This window comes from Piliocolobus tephrosceles, chromosome 6, assembly GCF_002776525.5.
Source record: "Piliocolobus tephrosceles isolate RC106 chromosome 6, ASM277652v3, whole genome shotgun sequence".
In the NCBI taxonomy this organism is placed as follows: Eukaryota; Metazoa; Chordata; class Mammalia; order Primates; family Cercopithecidae; genus Piliocolobus; species Piliocolobus tephrosceles.
The window spans coordinates 163,119,873-163,134,345 of record NC_045439.1 but is presented as its reverse complement, the minus strand read 5'-3'; the positions used below and the strand labels follow the sequence as shown (position 1 = coordinate 163,134,345).

Below are 14,473 nucleotides of genomic sequence, written 5' to 3'. Positions count from 1 at the left end.
CCTTGTGGTCCCTGCGCACGGTGAAGAGAGACTTGTTGATTCTCTTGCATTTCAGAGAATAGGAATATTTTTCTCCCTCAGTAAGATTGGCTCTAGCCTGGTTTTCTGTGGCTGTGTGATAGTCACTCCTGGCCACACCGCAGCTTATTTAGTGTGCTGTTGTTGGACAGGAAGATTAGTTTCTTTTTCTTTTTTTGAGGTGGAGTCTCGCTCTGTAGTCCAGGCTGGAGTGCGGTGGTGCGATCTGGGTCACTGTAACCTCCGCTTCTCCAGTTCAAGCGATTCTCGTGCTTAGCCTCCCTAGTAGCTGGGACCACAGGTGTGTGCCACCACACCAGGCTAATTTTTTGTATTTTTAGTAGAGATTGGGTTTTGCCATGTTGGCTGGCTGGTGAACTCCTGACCTTAAGTGATTTGCCCACCTCGGCCTTCCAAAGTGCTGGGATTACAGGTGTGAGCCACCACGCCTGGCCTAGTTTCTTTTTCCTAATAAGAGCCTCAGGCCGGGTGCAGTGGCTCACACTTGCAATCATGGCACTTTAGGAAGCCGAGGCAGGCGGATCACCTGAGGTCACGAATTCAAGACCAGCCTGACCAACATGGTAAAACCTTGTCTCTACTAAAAATACAAAAATTAGCCCAGCATGGTGCCGGGCACCTGTAATCCCAGCCACTCAGGAGGCTGAGGCAGGAAACTCACTTGAAGCTGGGAGGCAGAGCTTGCAGTGAGCCGAGATTGCACCGCTGCACCCCAGCCTGGGTGACAGAGCAGGACTCTTATCTCAAAAAAACAAAAAAGCCTCAGTTGCCTTAACGAAACATTTTGTTTTTCACCTTGTTATTTGATCTTGCTTTAGGGAATCACACTATAACGTGTGCTTTCTTTTTCTTCAGGTGAATCTATGTTTTGACCAATTTGTTTACAAGCTAGCAGACCAGATATTTGCATATTATAAGGTTATGGCAGGAAGGTGAGTATCTGGTGTGCGATTTTGATACAAAACGTTTCATAATATGATCTGACATTCCCATTACAATTTGTAGTGTATGAAAAACTTTGTCTTCTTTCTGTACTAGTTTGCTTCTTGATAAACGGTTACGATCAGAATGCAAGAATCAGGGAGCCACGATCCACCTTCCGCCATCTAACCGCTACGAAACGCTGCTGAAGCAGAGGCATGTGCAGGTGAGCTGGGGCCGGGCCATGGTGAAGACGTAGAGTGTGCGTTGGAAAGACTGAGTTTTCAGCTGGGTGCGGTGGCTCATGCCTGTAATCCCAACACTTTGGGAGGCCAAGGCGGGCAGATCACCTGAGGTCAGGAGTTCGAGACCAGCCTGTCCAACATGGCGAAACCCTGTCTCTACTAAAAATACAAAAATTAGCTGGGCGTGGTGGTGCACGCCTGTAGTCCCAGCTGCTCTGGGATGCTGAGGCAGGAGAATCACCTGAACCCGGGAGGTGGAGGGTGCAGTGAGCTGAAATTGCACCACTGCACTTCAGCCTGGGCGACAGAGTTTTTTGAGACAGAGCCGTCTCAAAAAACAAAGAAAAGAAAAAAAAATTGAAATTTCTTACAGCTAACTAGATTTTACTAGATATCAGCATGCCTTGTGATTGTGAATGTCCTTATAAATTGTTAGGCATTGAAAGACACGCCCTTTCTGCTGGGTCACCTCACACACAGGGAACACCTGTAGCATTCTTTACCTGCCCTGTGGCTCCTGGGGCAGGCATAGCCTGGAGCGGTCAGCCCTTCTCCAGGAGCCCAAAAGCCAGAGCTTAAAAAGAATGAAGGCCGGGCGTGGTGGCTCACGCCTGTAATCCCAGCACTTTGGGAGGCCAAGACGGGCAGATCACGAAGTCAGGAGATCGAGACCATCCTGGCTAACAGTGAAACCCCGTCTCTACTAAAAATACAAAAAATTAGCCAGGCGTGGTGGCGGGTGCCTGTAGTCCCAGCGACTTGGGAGGCTGAGGCAGGAGAATGGTGTGAACCCGGGAGGTGGAGCTTGCAGTGAGCCGAGATCGCACCACTGCCCTCCAGCCTGGGCGACAGAGTGAGACTCCATCTCAAAAAAAAAATAAATAAAAGTAAATAAATAAAAGAATGAAGGTGAGAAGCACTCATCAGCTCAGAGCATCAGAGAAAACTTTCTCCTGGCCAGCAGAAAGAATTTAAAGATATATGGTGCTTATTTTTTACAGCTTTTAAAAAAATGATACACATTGCATGCCTGTATCAAAACATGTCATGTACCCCATAAATATGTACCCTTACTGCGTACCCAAAACATTAAAAAAAGAAAAATAGTTAAAAGTGATGTTACATCGTACACACAAAACTAGCAAAATGTGGAAAACTGTAAAACAAAATTGCACTTAATTCTACTCTCTGTACGCCGATAATCACCATGCACGTTTTTGGACATTTTTCACCAGGGCTTTGTCATATTTTTATGTTGTCAGAACAACACTTAAGTATGAATATGTTCCTAGTATGTTGAAATAGGGAATAATTTTCTCTTACTTATCATCATAACACTTGTAGAGACACACACAGGCTGCCGCATCTGCAGGGAGACGGGTCCCGAACGGGTCCTGAACGTGGTTGTAAAGGGTGTTGTTACTGACAGACCGGCTTCTCCAGGGTCTCTGGGGAGGCTTTTGTTGTTTTTGAGCTGCTCATGTCCACTCTTTCCCTGCCGTCCTTCCCTGTGTACGCCAGCTCCTCGGCAGGTCGATAGACCTCAATCGTCTGATCACGCAGCGTGTCTCAGCAGCCGTGTGTAAGTCCCTGGAACTGGCGATTGGACGATTTGAAAGTGAGGATTTGACCTCCATAGTTGTAAGTAATTTTACTTTGCCCTATTGATAAATTGGACTAAGGGTAGGTCCAGTTCTTGTATAGATAATAGAGATGCACTCATTGAGCATGGCCTATGCCAAGCCTCTTTTGCAGCATCTACACTCATGTTCACAATGCTAAATCGATTTTAACGAACACATAACCCCAGTCTCGAAAAGAATCGTTAACTATGGCAAAAGGTAGCACACTGCTTAATAACATGTTTACATTTTAGTATTAACGAGCTAGGAGATAAAAATGTTTGACTTTGACCAGTATGGTGGCTCGTGCCTGTAATCCCAGCACTTTGGGAGGCTGAGGTGGGTGGATCATTTGGGCTCAGGAGTTCGAGACCACCTTGGCCAGCATAGTGAAACCCCATCTCTACTAAAACTATAAAAATTAGCTGGGCGTGATGGTGGGCACCTGTATTCCCAGCTACTCGGGAAGCTGAGGCAGGAGAATTGCTTGAATCCAGGAGGCGGAGGTTGCAGTGAGCCAAGATCGCGCTACTGCACTCCAGCCTGGGAGACACAGCAAGACTCCGTGTCAAGAAAAAAAAAGAAACGTCTTCTTTAGGGACCAAGAGAGCCCACAAGACCCTTCCTGCTAATTCCTCTACCCCTACATTTCACTCGGCTGTCTCAGTTCATCTCAGCTCCAGGTAAGGTCTAATCCTTCTCCTGTTACCTGGACCTTCAGGTTTCCCAGTGAGGATGTGTGTTCGGGGCCAGCGTTCCCCCCTCGCCCTCTCTGGGCCCTCAGCCATTTTTCGGCTGCCTCCCGGAGCCTGCAGAGCAAGCCGCTTCCTTCAGAGGGTCCGTGGATTCTCCTGGCTTTCCTGGTATGTCCCTGTGGAACTCCTTGAAGCCAGAGTTTGCAGTGTGAGTCTTCACTCGCTGCTCTGTTCGTCGGAGTGGGAGCTGCAGGTTAGACCCGCCTCTGTCTGCCGTTTTTCCCTGTGTCTCTATCAGAATTTGAGCACAGGAAGGGGCAAGACTAAGGAACAGGAAAACAGGCCTTAAAAACATCTGAACTGGGGAACAGAGAAAAGCAAAAATGGATGAAACAGAAAAGAGCATAAGAAAGTGGAAAACAGTGGAAAGAGCTAACGTGTAACGGGAGTGTTAGAGGAGGTGAGAGAGAGCGCGGCATCACGGAAGAGTTGTCTGAAGAGAAGATGGCAGAAAGACCTTAACGTGGACGGAAGACACCGACCTGCCACTGAGGTGTGCCACCCAACTGCACATGCTGGAGCCAGGGCCGGAGCCACAGGGGGACCTCAGTGAGCGGGCCCCCGAGCCACAGCTCTGTGGATCACCTGACCGCCCCCAACTCGGACCCTCGGCCTCGGTGCCTTTGGATCTTTAGGATGTGATCAGAGCTAGTGTGCAGTGAGCCTGAGCGGGCTGGTTGTCTTCCCTTCTCCAGTGCACGGTCATTGGTCCATGGCCACACATCCGTTTCCATTGGGGGAACAAGGGGAGGGTTTACACTATGCGTTTTCTAACAAAATACATGAGGTCCTTTCTCCCCTTCCCCCAAGGAGCTCTGGGTCCGAGAACTGGTTGAGGAGCCGTGATTTCTTTTATGATGATTGAAGTTAGACTTGTATTGGGTAGGCCTAGGGCTTTTCCCTTTATCCAGACCAAATGAGGCTTCCAAAGGCTGGTCGTTTGTGCCAGCCCTGGAGATACCACCGTCTGCTAGTCCACACTGGCACTTCTGTGGGTCAAGCCATTTGAGTACACATGGGTTGTGCTGCCCACCACCTGGCACCATTGGAGTCAAGGAGCCCCGGCTGAGGGCCTACAGAGAATAACTCAGAACTCTTCAAAGATGCCTTAGGTGAGATCGGGTTTGATGCTGCTGACTCTGGAATTGAATAAATCAAAATTCCCTCCGAAGACAAAGCTGCCCGTGGGAGAAGCTGCTGGGAATAGCATGTAAGCTGTAAGGGCTTAGGGTCGTGGCAGAGGGGAGCCTGAGAGGCAGGTCTCAGAAGGCTTGAGCCAGTGCTGTTACTGTTGGCCCTGACCAACCCCTCTTCCTCTTCAGAAGCGTGAGGGAGCTTATTTCACTTCCAGACGAGCCGCAGGTAAGGATCATGGTCCAATCCCCTTTAGATGTTTTACAGCAAAAAAGAAAATGGAAGTGCACAGCGTTGTCCCTGCAGGCAGCGGAGGCACGCCAGAGACACCCATGGACCGTGCAGACTGGAACCTCGTTTTTCACCGTCAGCTAAAAGAGATTAAGCAAGTAGTAGCTGCTGTGAAAGAATAACATAAATCAAAATTTTTAGAAATCCAGAAATAGGCTAGGCACGATAGCTCACACCTGTAATCCCAGTACTTTTGGAGGCCGAGGTGGGTGGATTGCCTGAGGTCAGGAGTTCAAGACCAGGCTGGCCAACATGGTAAAACCCTGTCTCTACTAAAAATACAAAAATTAGCCAGGCGTGGTGGTGGGCGCCTGTAATCCCAGCTACTTGGGAGGCTGAGGAAGGAGAATTGCTTGAACTCAGGAGGCAGAGGTTGCAGTGAGCCAAGATTGTGCCATTGCACTCCAGCCTGGGTGACAAAGCAAGACTCTGTCTTTAAAAAAAAAAAAAAAAAAAAATCCAGAAATAAGCTTATAGGAAAAAAGAAAGTTTTGAAAAGAGAAATGATGAAAACTCATGAAAAAAATTGAAAAGAAAAAGAGATTTCAAAACTGCAGACCTACACCAGAGATAACACAATGGATGATGACTTAGAAATAAGAATAAAGGCCAGGCGCGGTGGCTCACGCCTGTAATCCCAGCACTTTGGGAGGCCGAGGCGGGCGGATCACAAGGTCAGGAGATCGAGACCATCCTGGCTAACATGGTGAAACCCCGCCTCTACTAAAAACAAAAACAAAAAATTAGCAGGACGTGGTGGCGGCGCCTGTAGTCCCAGCTACTCGGGAGGCTGAGGCAGGAGAATGGCGTGAACCCAGGAGACAGAGCTTGCAGTGAGCTGAGATCATGTCTCTGCACTCCAGCCTTGGTGACAGAGCGAGACTCCATCGCCAAAAAAAAAAAAAAAGAGGTACATTTTTAAAAGCAAAAAGAAATTAAAGCAAATTTGAGAGGAAATGATGCTGTCAAATGATCATCATGATGGAGGATGAAGAGTCAACGTACCTGTCATACGGGTTCCTCAAGAAGAAAACCAAAGCAGCGGAACAGGGCTGACTGGCGTTTACTTCAAGAAAATGTTGGTAAGGCCGGGCGCGGTGGCTCAAGCCTGTAATCCCATCACTTTGGGAGGCCGAGACGGGTGGATCACGAGGTCAGGAGATCGAGACCATCCTGGCTAATACGGTGAAACCCCATCTCTACTAAAAAATACAAAAAAACTAGCCGGACGACGAGGCGGGCGCCTGTAGTCCCAGCTACCTCGGGAGGCTGAGGCAGGAGAATGGCGTGAACCCGGGAGGCGGAGCTTGCAGTGAGCTGAGATCCGGCCACTGCACTCCAGCCTGGGCGGCAGAGCAAGACTCCGTCTCAAAAAAAAAAAAAAATGTTGGTAAAATAGAAGACACCTTGAAAGTGTCTATTAAAAGCATACATCATGTACTCGGTAAAACCGACCCAAACTGGTCAATAGAAATACGGCATCTTAGACTGGTTGAAAATTAGAAAAAAAATAATAATATGTTAAAAATGGTATTGCAGGGAAAGTTTTGGACTTTCCAGATGAGGAAGAAGTCCTTGGGCTGTCTGAGCAGGGCAGGCAGGGAAGGAAAATCCGATTGTCCTCGGACCTTCGCCCGAGCCAAGGAAAGGAAGTGTGAATCGAGGGTTTGGTCACCGGTCAAATCGACCTTCTGAGAATAAAGGCTGCAGACAGATGGTCATGAATGTGCCAGGGCTCGGAGGATTGTTCGTTCCTGGAGAACAGACCTTGGCTGGCAGACACTGGGCGCTGGTGGGCACCGTGCGTGTCCCTGTGAGCATCTCTGCACTGCGGAGCAGGGCTCTGCGTGTTCGCCGTTGGAGGCAAACGGGTTGGGACTCAGAGACCTGTAGCGGCCTTTTTTTGCGAGTGTAATTTGGTACAGGCCATGGTGTTTCTGTTGGCATTGGCCAAATAAGATTTTGAGTAAAATCATTAGTCAAAGCTTTGACCGAGGCCATGACTGTCCAATAGCAATAGAATGCAAGTCAGATCCGTAATTTGAAATTTTCCCATGGTCACATTAGAAAAGGAAATAGGCGAAGTTACTTTTCATAATGTGCTTCATCCACTGTATCCCCATATATTATCAGTTCACCACGTCATTCCTATGGCGTTATAATTGAGGTGGATATTTGCTAGTCTGTTTCGTCCTACTCAGTCTTCGAAATCTGGTGTCTCGGGTAGCGCCCCTCAGGTGGTGGCAGCTGTCCTCCGGCCCCACCTGCCACACTGGACAGTGCAGCCTGGACCAGCTCCAGAGCAGCACACGTGAGGGCTTGCAAGGCCCGTGAGAACGAGCGCACCTGCCCTGCCACCCACACATGCCTTTCAGTGTCTCCAGGCACCTCAGGGAAAGCTGGCTCAGCTCCAATGCCCAGGGATATGCAGCCACCAGCTGGGCTTGTGCTGCAGGGCGGGGCTCGGGCTCACTGGGCGCATGGGGGGAAGGGTGGCAGTAGCAGGCCACACGTGCACTGCCTCACAGGGTGCTGGACGGCAGGGGTAGGTGGCGTGGAGGTGACTGCATGGAGAAAGGCGTGGCCCAGTGGGAGTGACTGCGAAAAGGTGGGGTGCCCTTCAAGAAGCAAGCTCATGTCACCTGTCAGAGCCTACGCTTGCTGGGACTGTGAGGCCTGGGTGGGATCAGAGGCCACTCAGCGCCTCCTTCCGGCCTGGACCAGCTCTGTCACCCACCCGTCTTTGGTCCCACAGGAGCTGGATGGCCTGTTGGAAATCAACCGCATGACACACAAGCTGCTGAGCCGGTACCTGACGCTGGACAGCTTCGACGCCATGTTCCGGGAGGCCAACCACAATGTGTCAGCGCCCTACGGGAGGATCACCCTGCACGTCTTCTGGGAGCTCAACTACGACTTCCTGCCCAACTACTGCTACAACGGCTCTACCAACCGGTGAGTGTGCCCGCCACGCAGGCGCCCACGGGAGGAGCTCAGGGACCCCCGTCCCCGTAGCCTTCCTCCATGGCACCAGGTCCCTGTCTCCCCGCTCTTCCCGCTCCCCATCACTTCTCAACACGAAGAGCACACAGGCCCTCGGGTGGCCTCCGTGTGCACAGGCAGCCTCGGGCCCACCCTCGTGTGGACGGTCGTGGCTTTGCACCTGGGGCTGGAATGGGCTGCGTCTCCCGGCTTTCTGTCTGCTGGTGGTGGAAGTGGGGTGACTCCTCATGCTTCCGTGCTGGGATGTTGGGGTGTGGGGAGCCGCCCTCCCGCCCACTGCCCATGGACAACGTGAAGCGATGTGATTGTGGTGAAACGGCAGATGCTGGCAGTATCCTGAGGTTCAGCCTCAGGGTAGGGCCTGAGTCCCAAGACAGCCCTGCCTTGGGCTCCACACACCGGGCAGCGGCCATTCTGGCTGAGGTTCCTTCTCTGTGCACTGAGTTCAGCTCCTACACAGCGTCAGCTCGTGCCAGGGACGTGTGTGTGTCACCCACCATGCCTTCCCATAGACACCAGCAGCCCGGGGGGATGTCTAGGGCACCAAGCAAGGTGCCTGGCCGCCGAGCTCCACCCAGAGGCAGAGGAGTGCAGGTGGTGCACGTGTGTGCACACGCGTGTGTTGGGAGCACTTTTACAAATAAGTGCTTGTGGTTGCCCCTGGATCTCTGCATCCGCCCACATGTGGCTGAATTCTTACCGACTCGTAGGCCCAGAGTTTTGTGTCTGGGGAGACAGGATGCCGAGCTCTGATGGCAGAGGAGAGGAGCGGCTGCCCCGCGGCCAGTCCTGCCTGCCATGGCTGTCGTCCGTTCAGGACCCCTGAGTGCAGGGCCACGTTTCCTATGGGGCTGTGGGTCAGGCCAGGTGCATTGCGTCACTGAGGCCGTTCTCCAGGGTCGTGGGCATGCACTCGGCTGCAGGTGGCGGCACCTGGCTTGGTTTCCTCGGCTCAGGGGCCTCCAGGCCGGGCTGGGAATGGTCCATGGAAACCAAGCCGTGAAGATCACCATCTCTGTTTAACTTGCCTTTACGGTGTCCCTTTTCCTCAACGTTTTTTAAAGATGTTTATGCTTGGAATTAATTGAAAAAATATTCTTACACATGTATCAAAATTCTAGAAAAATCAGAAATCATGGATACATAGATGAGGAAAAAATGAGTGAATGCCCCCAGAGGTTTCCTTGGTAAAAATGTATTTGTCCTCTAAAGTGAGGCACGGGTGGCCCTTGGCCCCTCCATCCCCCGAGTCTGCACCCCTGCAGTACCACATACATCACAGCAGCAGGGAGGGACGGCCAGCTACCTCCTTCCCCACACCCCGGGAGGTGACGGGAATGCTCCTGTGTGCAGATCAGCACGGTGCACCCGGTGCCGTGCGTGCGGCTGCTCAGAGCCGTCTGCTGGGGCCTTACACCCAGGCAGCTGCACTCGTCCCCACTGTGGGCGGCAGGGGGCCCCTGGACACATGGGGGCCTCTGGACACAGGCAGGCTGGTTCCATCTTATCTGGAACCCAACTTTGTGTGTGTCACCTGTTTCCCCAAGAGACCCAGAGCTGCTGCCTCTGGCCACACCTGTTGGGCAGAGGTCAGCATGCAGTGACCTGAGCCTCCTGGGGCCCTGGGGCCTGGGGACACTTGAGGTGCAAATCACAGGGAACCCTAGCTTGTCACAGGAGCATTTTCTGCAGAAGAGCTCCGGTTTACTCAGCAACCTCCACCTTCCATGAGTGGTGGTAGAAGCCATGGTGTCTGCGTTTCCCACAAGTCTTGGGTGGAATCAGGAAAGCTGTGTTATCTGGGAAAGGCATTTTAAAACAGGATTTTGTGTATCCAAGTTCTATGTCAAATCCTGAGAAGACACACAAAACCGTGCTACCCAGAATTTTAGTCTCATGCCTGAGGGTTTTCTGAGAGCTGCATGATGCAAGCCAGGACTTGGCTTGTTGCCCGGACTAACTTGTGGTTCGTGAGCTATGCGCGGTGGCTCTGGGAGGCGACCTAGGTTGTCTGCGACTGGAATGTAACCTGTGTAGTGGATAAACGTGAGACAGTGCTGCAGCTCTGGAGAGAAGCTGGCAAAAGGGTATTTCCGGGCCCAGAGTTAGGCCTCTTTTCCGGAAGACCATAGATGGAGGGCGGGTCCTCAGCGGGGCGCACCTGGAGCCCAAGGCCGCAACTGCCCCCTCACTGCTCGTGGTGACTTCTGTCCCTGGGGTGAGGTGGTGGCTGCCAGGTGTCCCCACTGCCACGTGGCCGTTTTTCTGTTTCAAAGTTATAAATAATTTGTAGGGAGATAATTTGAGATGGTGTAAACAAACTCCCTCATTACAGTTTGACCCAGTCATTTTAATATCTGTTGATGATTCCTGCCCGAATCACTTATCTTCACACTGGTGGTTGAACAGCAGGGAGGGTTTTTTTTTTTTTTTTTTCTGTTTTCGAGACAGAGTCTTACTCTGTTGCCCAGGTTGGAGTGCAGTGGTGTGATCTCGGCTCATTGCAGCCTCCGCCTCCTGAGTTCAAGCGATTCTTCTGCCTCAGCCTCCCGAGTAGCTGGGACTGCAGGTGCATGCCACCATGCCCAGCTAATTTTTATATTTTTAATAGAGACGGGGTTTCACTATGTTGGTCAGGCTGATCTCGAACTCCTGACCTGAGGTGATCTGCCTGCCTCAGCTTCCCAAAGCGCTGGGGTTACAGGTATGAGCCACTGCGTCCAGCTGAGTTTCAACTCCTTCATTCCCTCTGCAGATACTAGCTGGAATTCTGCTGTATGTGGTAGCATTTGTTTATTATTTACTTATTTGTATGAACTCCGGGTTATCCGTTACTGTGGAGTTTTGAGGCTGGGGTGGGTGTGGTTTGGGCAGTGGAGCCGCCTGGTTGGTTTCCGTCTCCTGGGGCCGTCTCTGCCACTCTTTCTGTACCGCCAACCTTCTGCACCACAAGGTGTTCCAGGCTCATCTTGTACTTTTCCTGCTCGGTCCTTGTAACCTGTCGCTTCTCCAAGGATTCCTTCTAGTGTAGAATGGCATTGAGAGACCGAGTCTGGGTGTGCCCGGGCTCACTGTTCTCGGGGGTCCTTGTTTCCAGGTGCTCTCAGTGGTCGGAGTGAGCACATCTCCGCATGTAGACTGTCCGAGGTTCCTGTGGCTGCCACGTGCAGGGTGGCTTAAAGAATAGAAATCTGTTCTCCTACGGCTCTGGAGCGCCGAAGTCTGAATCACGGTGTCAGCAGGACCACGCCCCTCTGAGACACTGGGTAGAGCTGTTTTTCGGGTGCTGACCTCAGTTCTGGGTGTTCTTGGCTTGCAGTGGCATCACTCAGTCTCCTCTCTGTCTTCACTGGCCACTTTCCTTGTGTCTCTGTCTCTTCTCTTGTCACAAGGACTTCAGTCATATGGGGTCAAGGACCTACCCTGCTACTCCAGTATCACCTTGTCTTAGCCAGGCACATATGTGGTGACCCTCTTTCCAGCAAATTTCGCATTCTGAGGTACTAGGAGTGAGGACTGAACATATCTTTTTCGACAGAGTCTCACTCCATCGCCCAGGCTGGAGTGCAGTGGTGCGATCTCGGCTCACTGCAACCTCCAGTAGGTTCAAGTGATTCTCCTGTCTCAGCCTCCTGAGTAGCTGGGATTACAGGCACCCGCCACCACACCCGGCTAATTTTTTGTATTTTTAGTAGAGACGGGGTTTCTCCGTGTTAGCCAGGATGGTCTCAAACTCCCAACCTCAGGTGATCCGCCTGCCTTGGCCTCCCAAAGTGCTGGGATTACACGTGTGAGCCTCCGCGCCTGGACGAACATATTGTTTTCAGAGATGCAATACAACGTGTACGTGTGTATTAGTCCATTTTCACACTGCCGATAAAGACATACCTGAGGTTGGTCAATTTACAAAAGAAAGAGGTTTAATGGACTTAGGGTTCCACATGGCTGGGGAGGCCTCACAGTCATGGCAGAAGGTGAGAGGGACATCTCACGTGGCAGCAGATAAGAGAAGAGAGAGAGCTTGTGCAGGGAAACTCCCCTTTTAACACCATGAGATCTCGTGAGACTTACTCTCAGGAGAAAAGCATGGGAAAGACCCACCCCCATTGTTCAGTTACCTCCTAACAGGTCCCACTCATGAGACGTGGGAATTGTGGGAGTTACAATTCAAGATGAGACTTGGGTGGGGACACAGCCAGCCATATCAATGTGCGTGTTTATTTCTATATAGTTACCTACGTATTAAAACTGTGAGTTTATACTGATAATTCCAATTCCAATTCAACACTGCAGAGTTCATTCTAGTCTTCTCTCTTTCCCTTTTTCTGACTTCCTTAAACACTGAGAATCCTTCGTTCATTATTCTTAGATTCATTTGCTCTTTTCCAGAAAACACAGGAAGTAGTTTCAGAATTGCTAATCCTGGCTGGGTGCAATGGCTCACACCTGTAATCCTAGCACTTTGGGAGGCCAAGACAGGAAGATCTCTTGAGTCCAGGAGTTCAAGACCAGCCTAGGCAACATAAAGAGACCTCGTCTCAAAAAAAAAATTTTTTTTTTTTGAGATGGAGTCTCACTGTGTCACCCAGGCTGGAGTGCAGTGGCGCAATCTCGGCTCACTGAAAGCTCTGCCTCCCGGATTCAAGCAGTTTCCCCTGCCTCAGCTTCCCAATTAGCTGGACTACAGGTGCCCGCCACCACGCCTGGCTAATTTTTTGTATTTTTAATAGAGATGGGGCTTCACCGTGTTAGCCAGGATGGTCTCGATCTCCTAACCTCGTGATGCACCTGCCTCAGCCTCCCCAAGTGCTGGATCACAGGTGTGAGCCACTGAGCCACTGCGCCTGGCCTATAAAAAGGTTTTTTTTTTTTTTTTTTTTTTTTGTGACGGAGTCTCGCTCTGTCGCCCAGGCTGGAGTACAGTGGCTGGATCTTGGCTCACTGCAAGCTCTGCCTCCCGGGTTTACGCCATTCTCCTGCCTCAGCCTCCCGAGCAGCTGGGACTACAGGCGCCCGCCACCTCGCCCGGCTAGTTTTTTGTATTTTTTAGTAGAGACGGGGTTTCACCATATTAAGCCAGGATGGTCTCGATCTCCTGACCTCGTGATCCGCCCGTCTCGGCCTCCCAAAGTGCTGGGATTACAGGCTTGAGCCACCGCGCCCGGCCTAAAAAGATTTTTAAAATTAGCTGGGTGTGGTAGCACACCCCTGTAGTCTCAGCTACTTGGAAGGCTGACATGAGAGAATCACTTGAGCCTGGGGAGGTCTAGGCTGTAGTGAGCCGTGATTGTGCCACTGCACTCCAGCCTGAGCGACAAAGCAAGACCTTATCTCAAAATAAGAAAGAATTGCTCATTTTTACCACCATAAAACACAAACCTACCAAATATAGTTCAATATTTGTTATCAATTTTTTGCCTTTAGGTTGAGAATAGTAAAATATTGCGTTTAAAATTCTTTAGCCAGGTATGGTGGCATGCACCTGTAGTCCCAGCTACTCAAAAGGCCGAGGCACGAGAATCGCTTGAACCCAGGAGGCGGAGGTTGCAGTGAGCTGAGATTGCGCCCCTGCACTCCAGCCTGGGTGACAGAGTGAGACTCCATCTCAAAATAAGTAAATAAATAAATTTCGTCTCAAAGTAATTAAATAAAAAATAAAATTTTTTGGAATGATAGAGGAACAGGGTATAGATTTATTCTTTCTCCTTAAGTGAAAAACTGGACAGAACTTATGGATCAACTGTTTTCAGACTCGGAGCTTTCGCAGAGGGGAGGGAAGCAAGTGAGGTGAGCCCTGCGATCTTCCTGGCTTTCCATCCGGAAGCACTTTCTGGACCAAGTTCAGAGAGGAACAGTCCAAATACAGCTTGGAAGTTCCTGCTTGGTAGAGGGGACAAATTGGAACTTTGGGAAGCTGAGGCAGCTGGGATTTGCAGGGTGGAGTATGAGAGAGGAGGGAGCTTAACAGAAACAGCTCCTGAAACCACATGGGCGTCCCATAGCCTTTGCTTGAATACTAAACTGTGCGTGTGCCAGGGAGCTGTTAGCTCAATGATTCTCAGCACTCACACAAGGCCAGGAGGCTTCTGAGTTCCTACCAGCAAGAAGAATGGAACTCTCTTGAGGCTGGGCAGTGGCTCACACCTGTAATCCCAGCACTTTGGGAGGCCAAAGCAGGCAGATTACTTGAGGTCAGGAGTTTGAGACCGGCCTGGCCAACATGGTGAAATTCCACCTCTACTAGAATTACAAAAATTAGCCAGGCGTGGTGGCAGGTGACTGTAGTCCCAGCTACTCAGGAGGCTGAGGTGGGAGGATCCCTTGAACCCAGGAGGTCAAGGCTGCAGTAAGCCGAGAATGCGTGACTGCACTCCAGTCTGGGTGACAGAGTGAGACTGTCTTAAAAAAAAAAAAAAAAAACCTGTTCACTAGAGATGCCAGAGGTCTGAATCATGCCCACCCC

The 14,473-nt window shown here is 50.9% G+C and overlaps 1 protein-coding gene across 5 annotated transcripts in view; it reads left to right on the top strand.

Moving 5' to 3' along the window:
• CYFIP1 (cytoplasmic FMR1 interacting protein 1) overlaps positions 1–14,473 on the top strand; it is a 115,454-nt gene that overhangs the window by 72,187 nt on the left and 28,794 nt on the right. For all 5 annotated transcript variants that reach the window (XM_023197900.1, XM_023197898.1, XM_023197899.1 and 2 more), the window contains 4 exons: positions 895–971; positions 1,078–1,186; positions 2,727–2,846; positions 7,763–7,962. In XM_023197900.1, the coding sequence (XP_023053668.1) occupies positions 895–971; positions 1,078–1,186; positions 2,727–2,846; positions 7,763–7,962 (506 nt within the window). The remainder of the gene's footprint in view (positions 1–894; positions 972–1,077; positions 1,187–2,726; positions 2,847–7,762; positions 7,963–14,473) is intronic.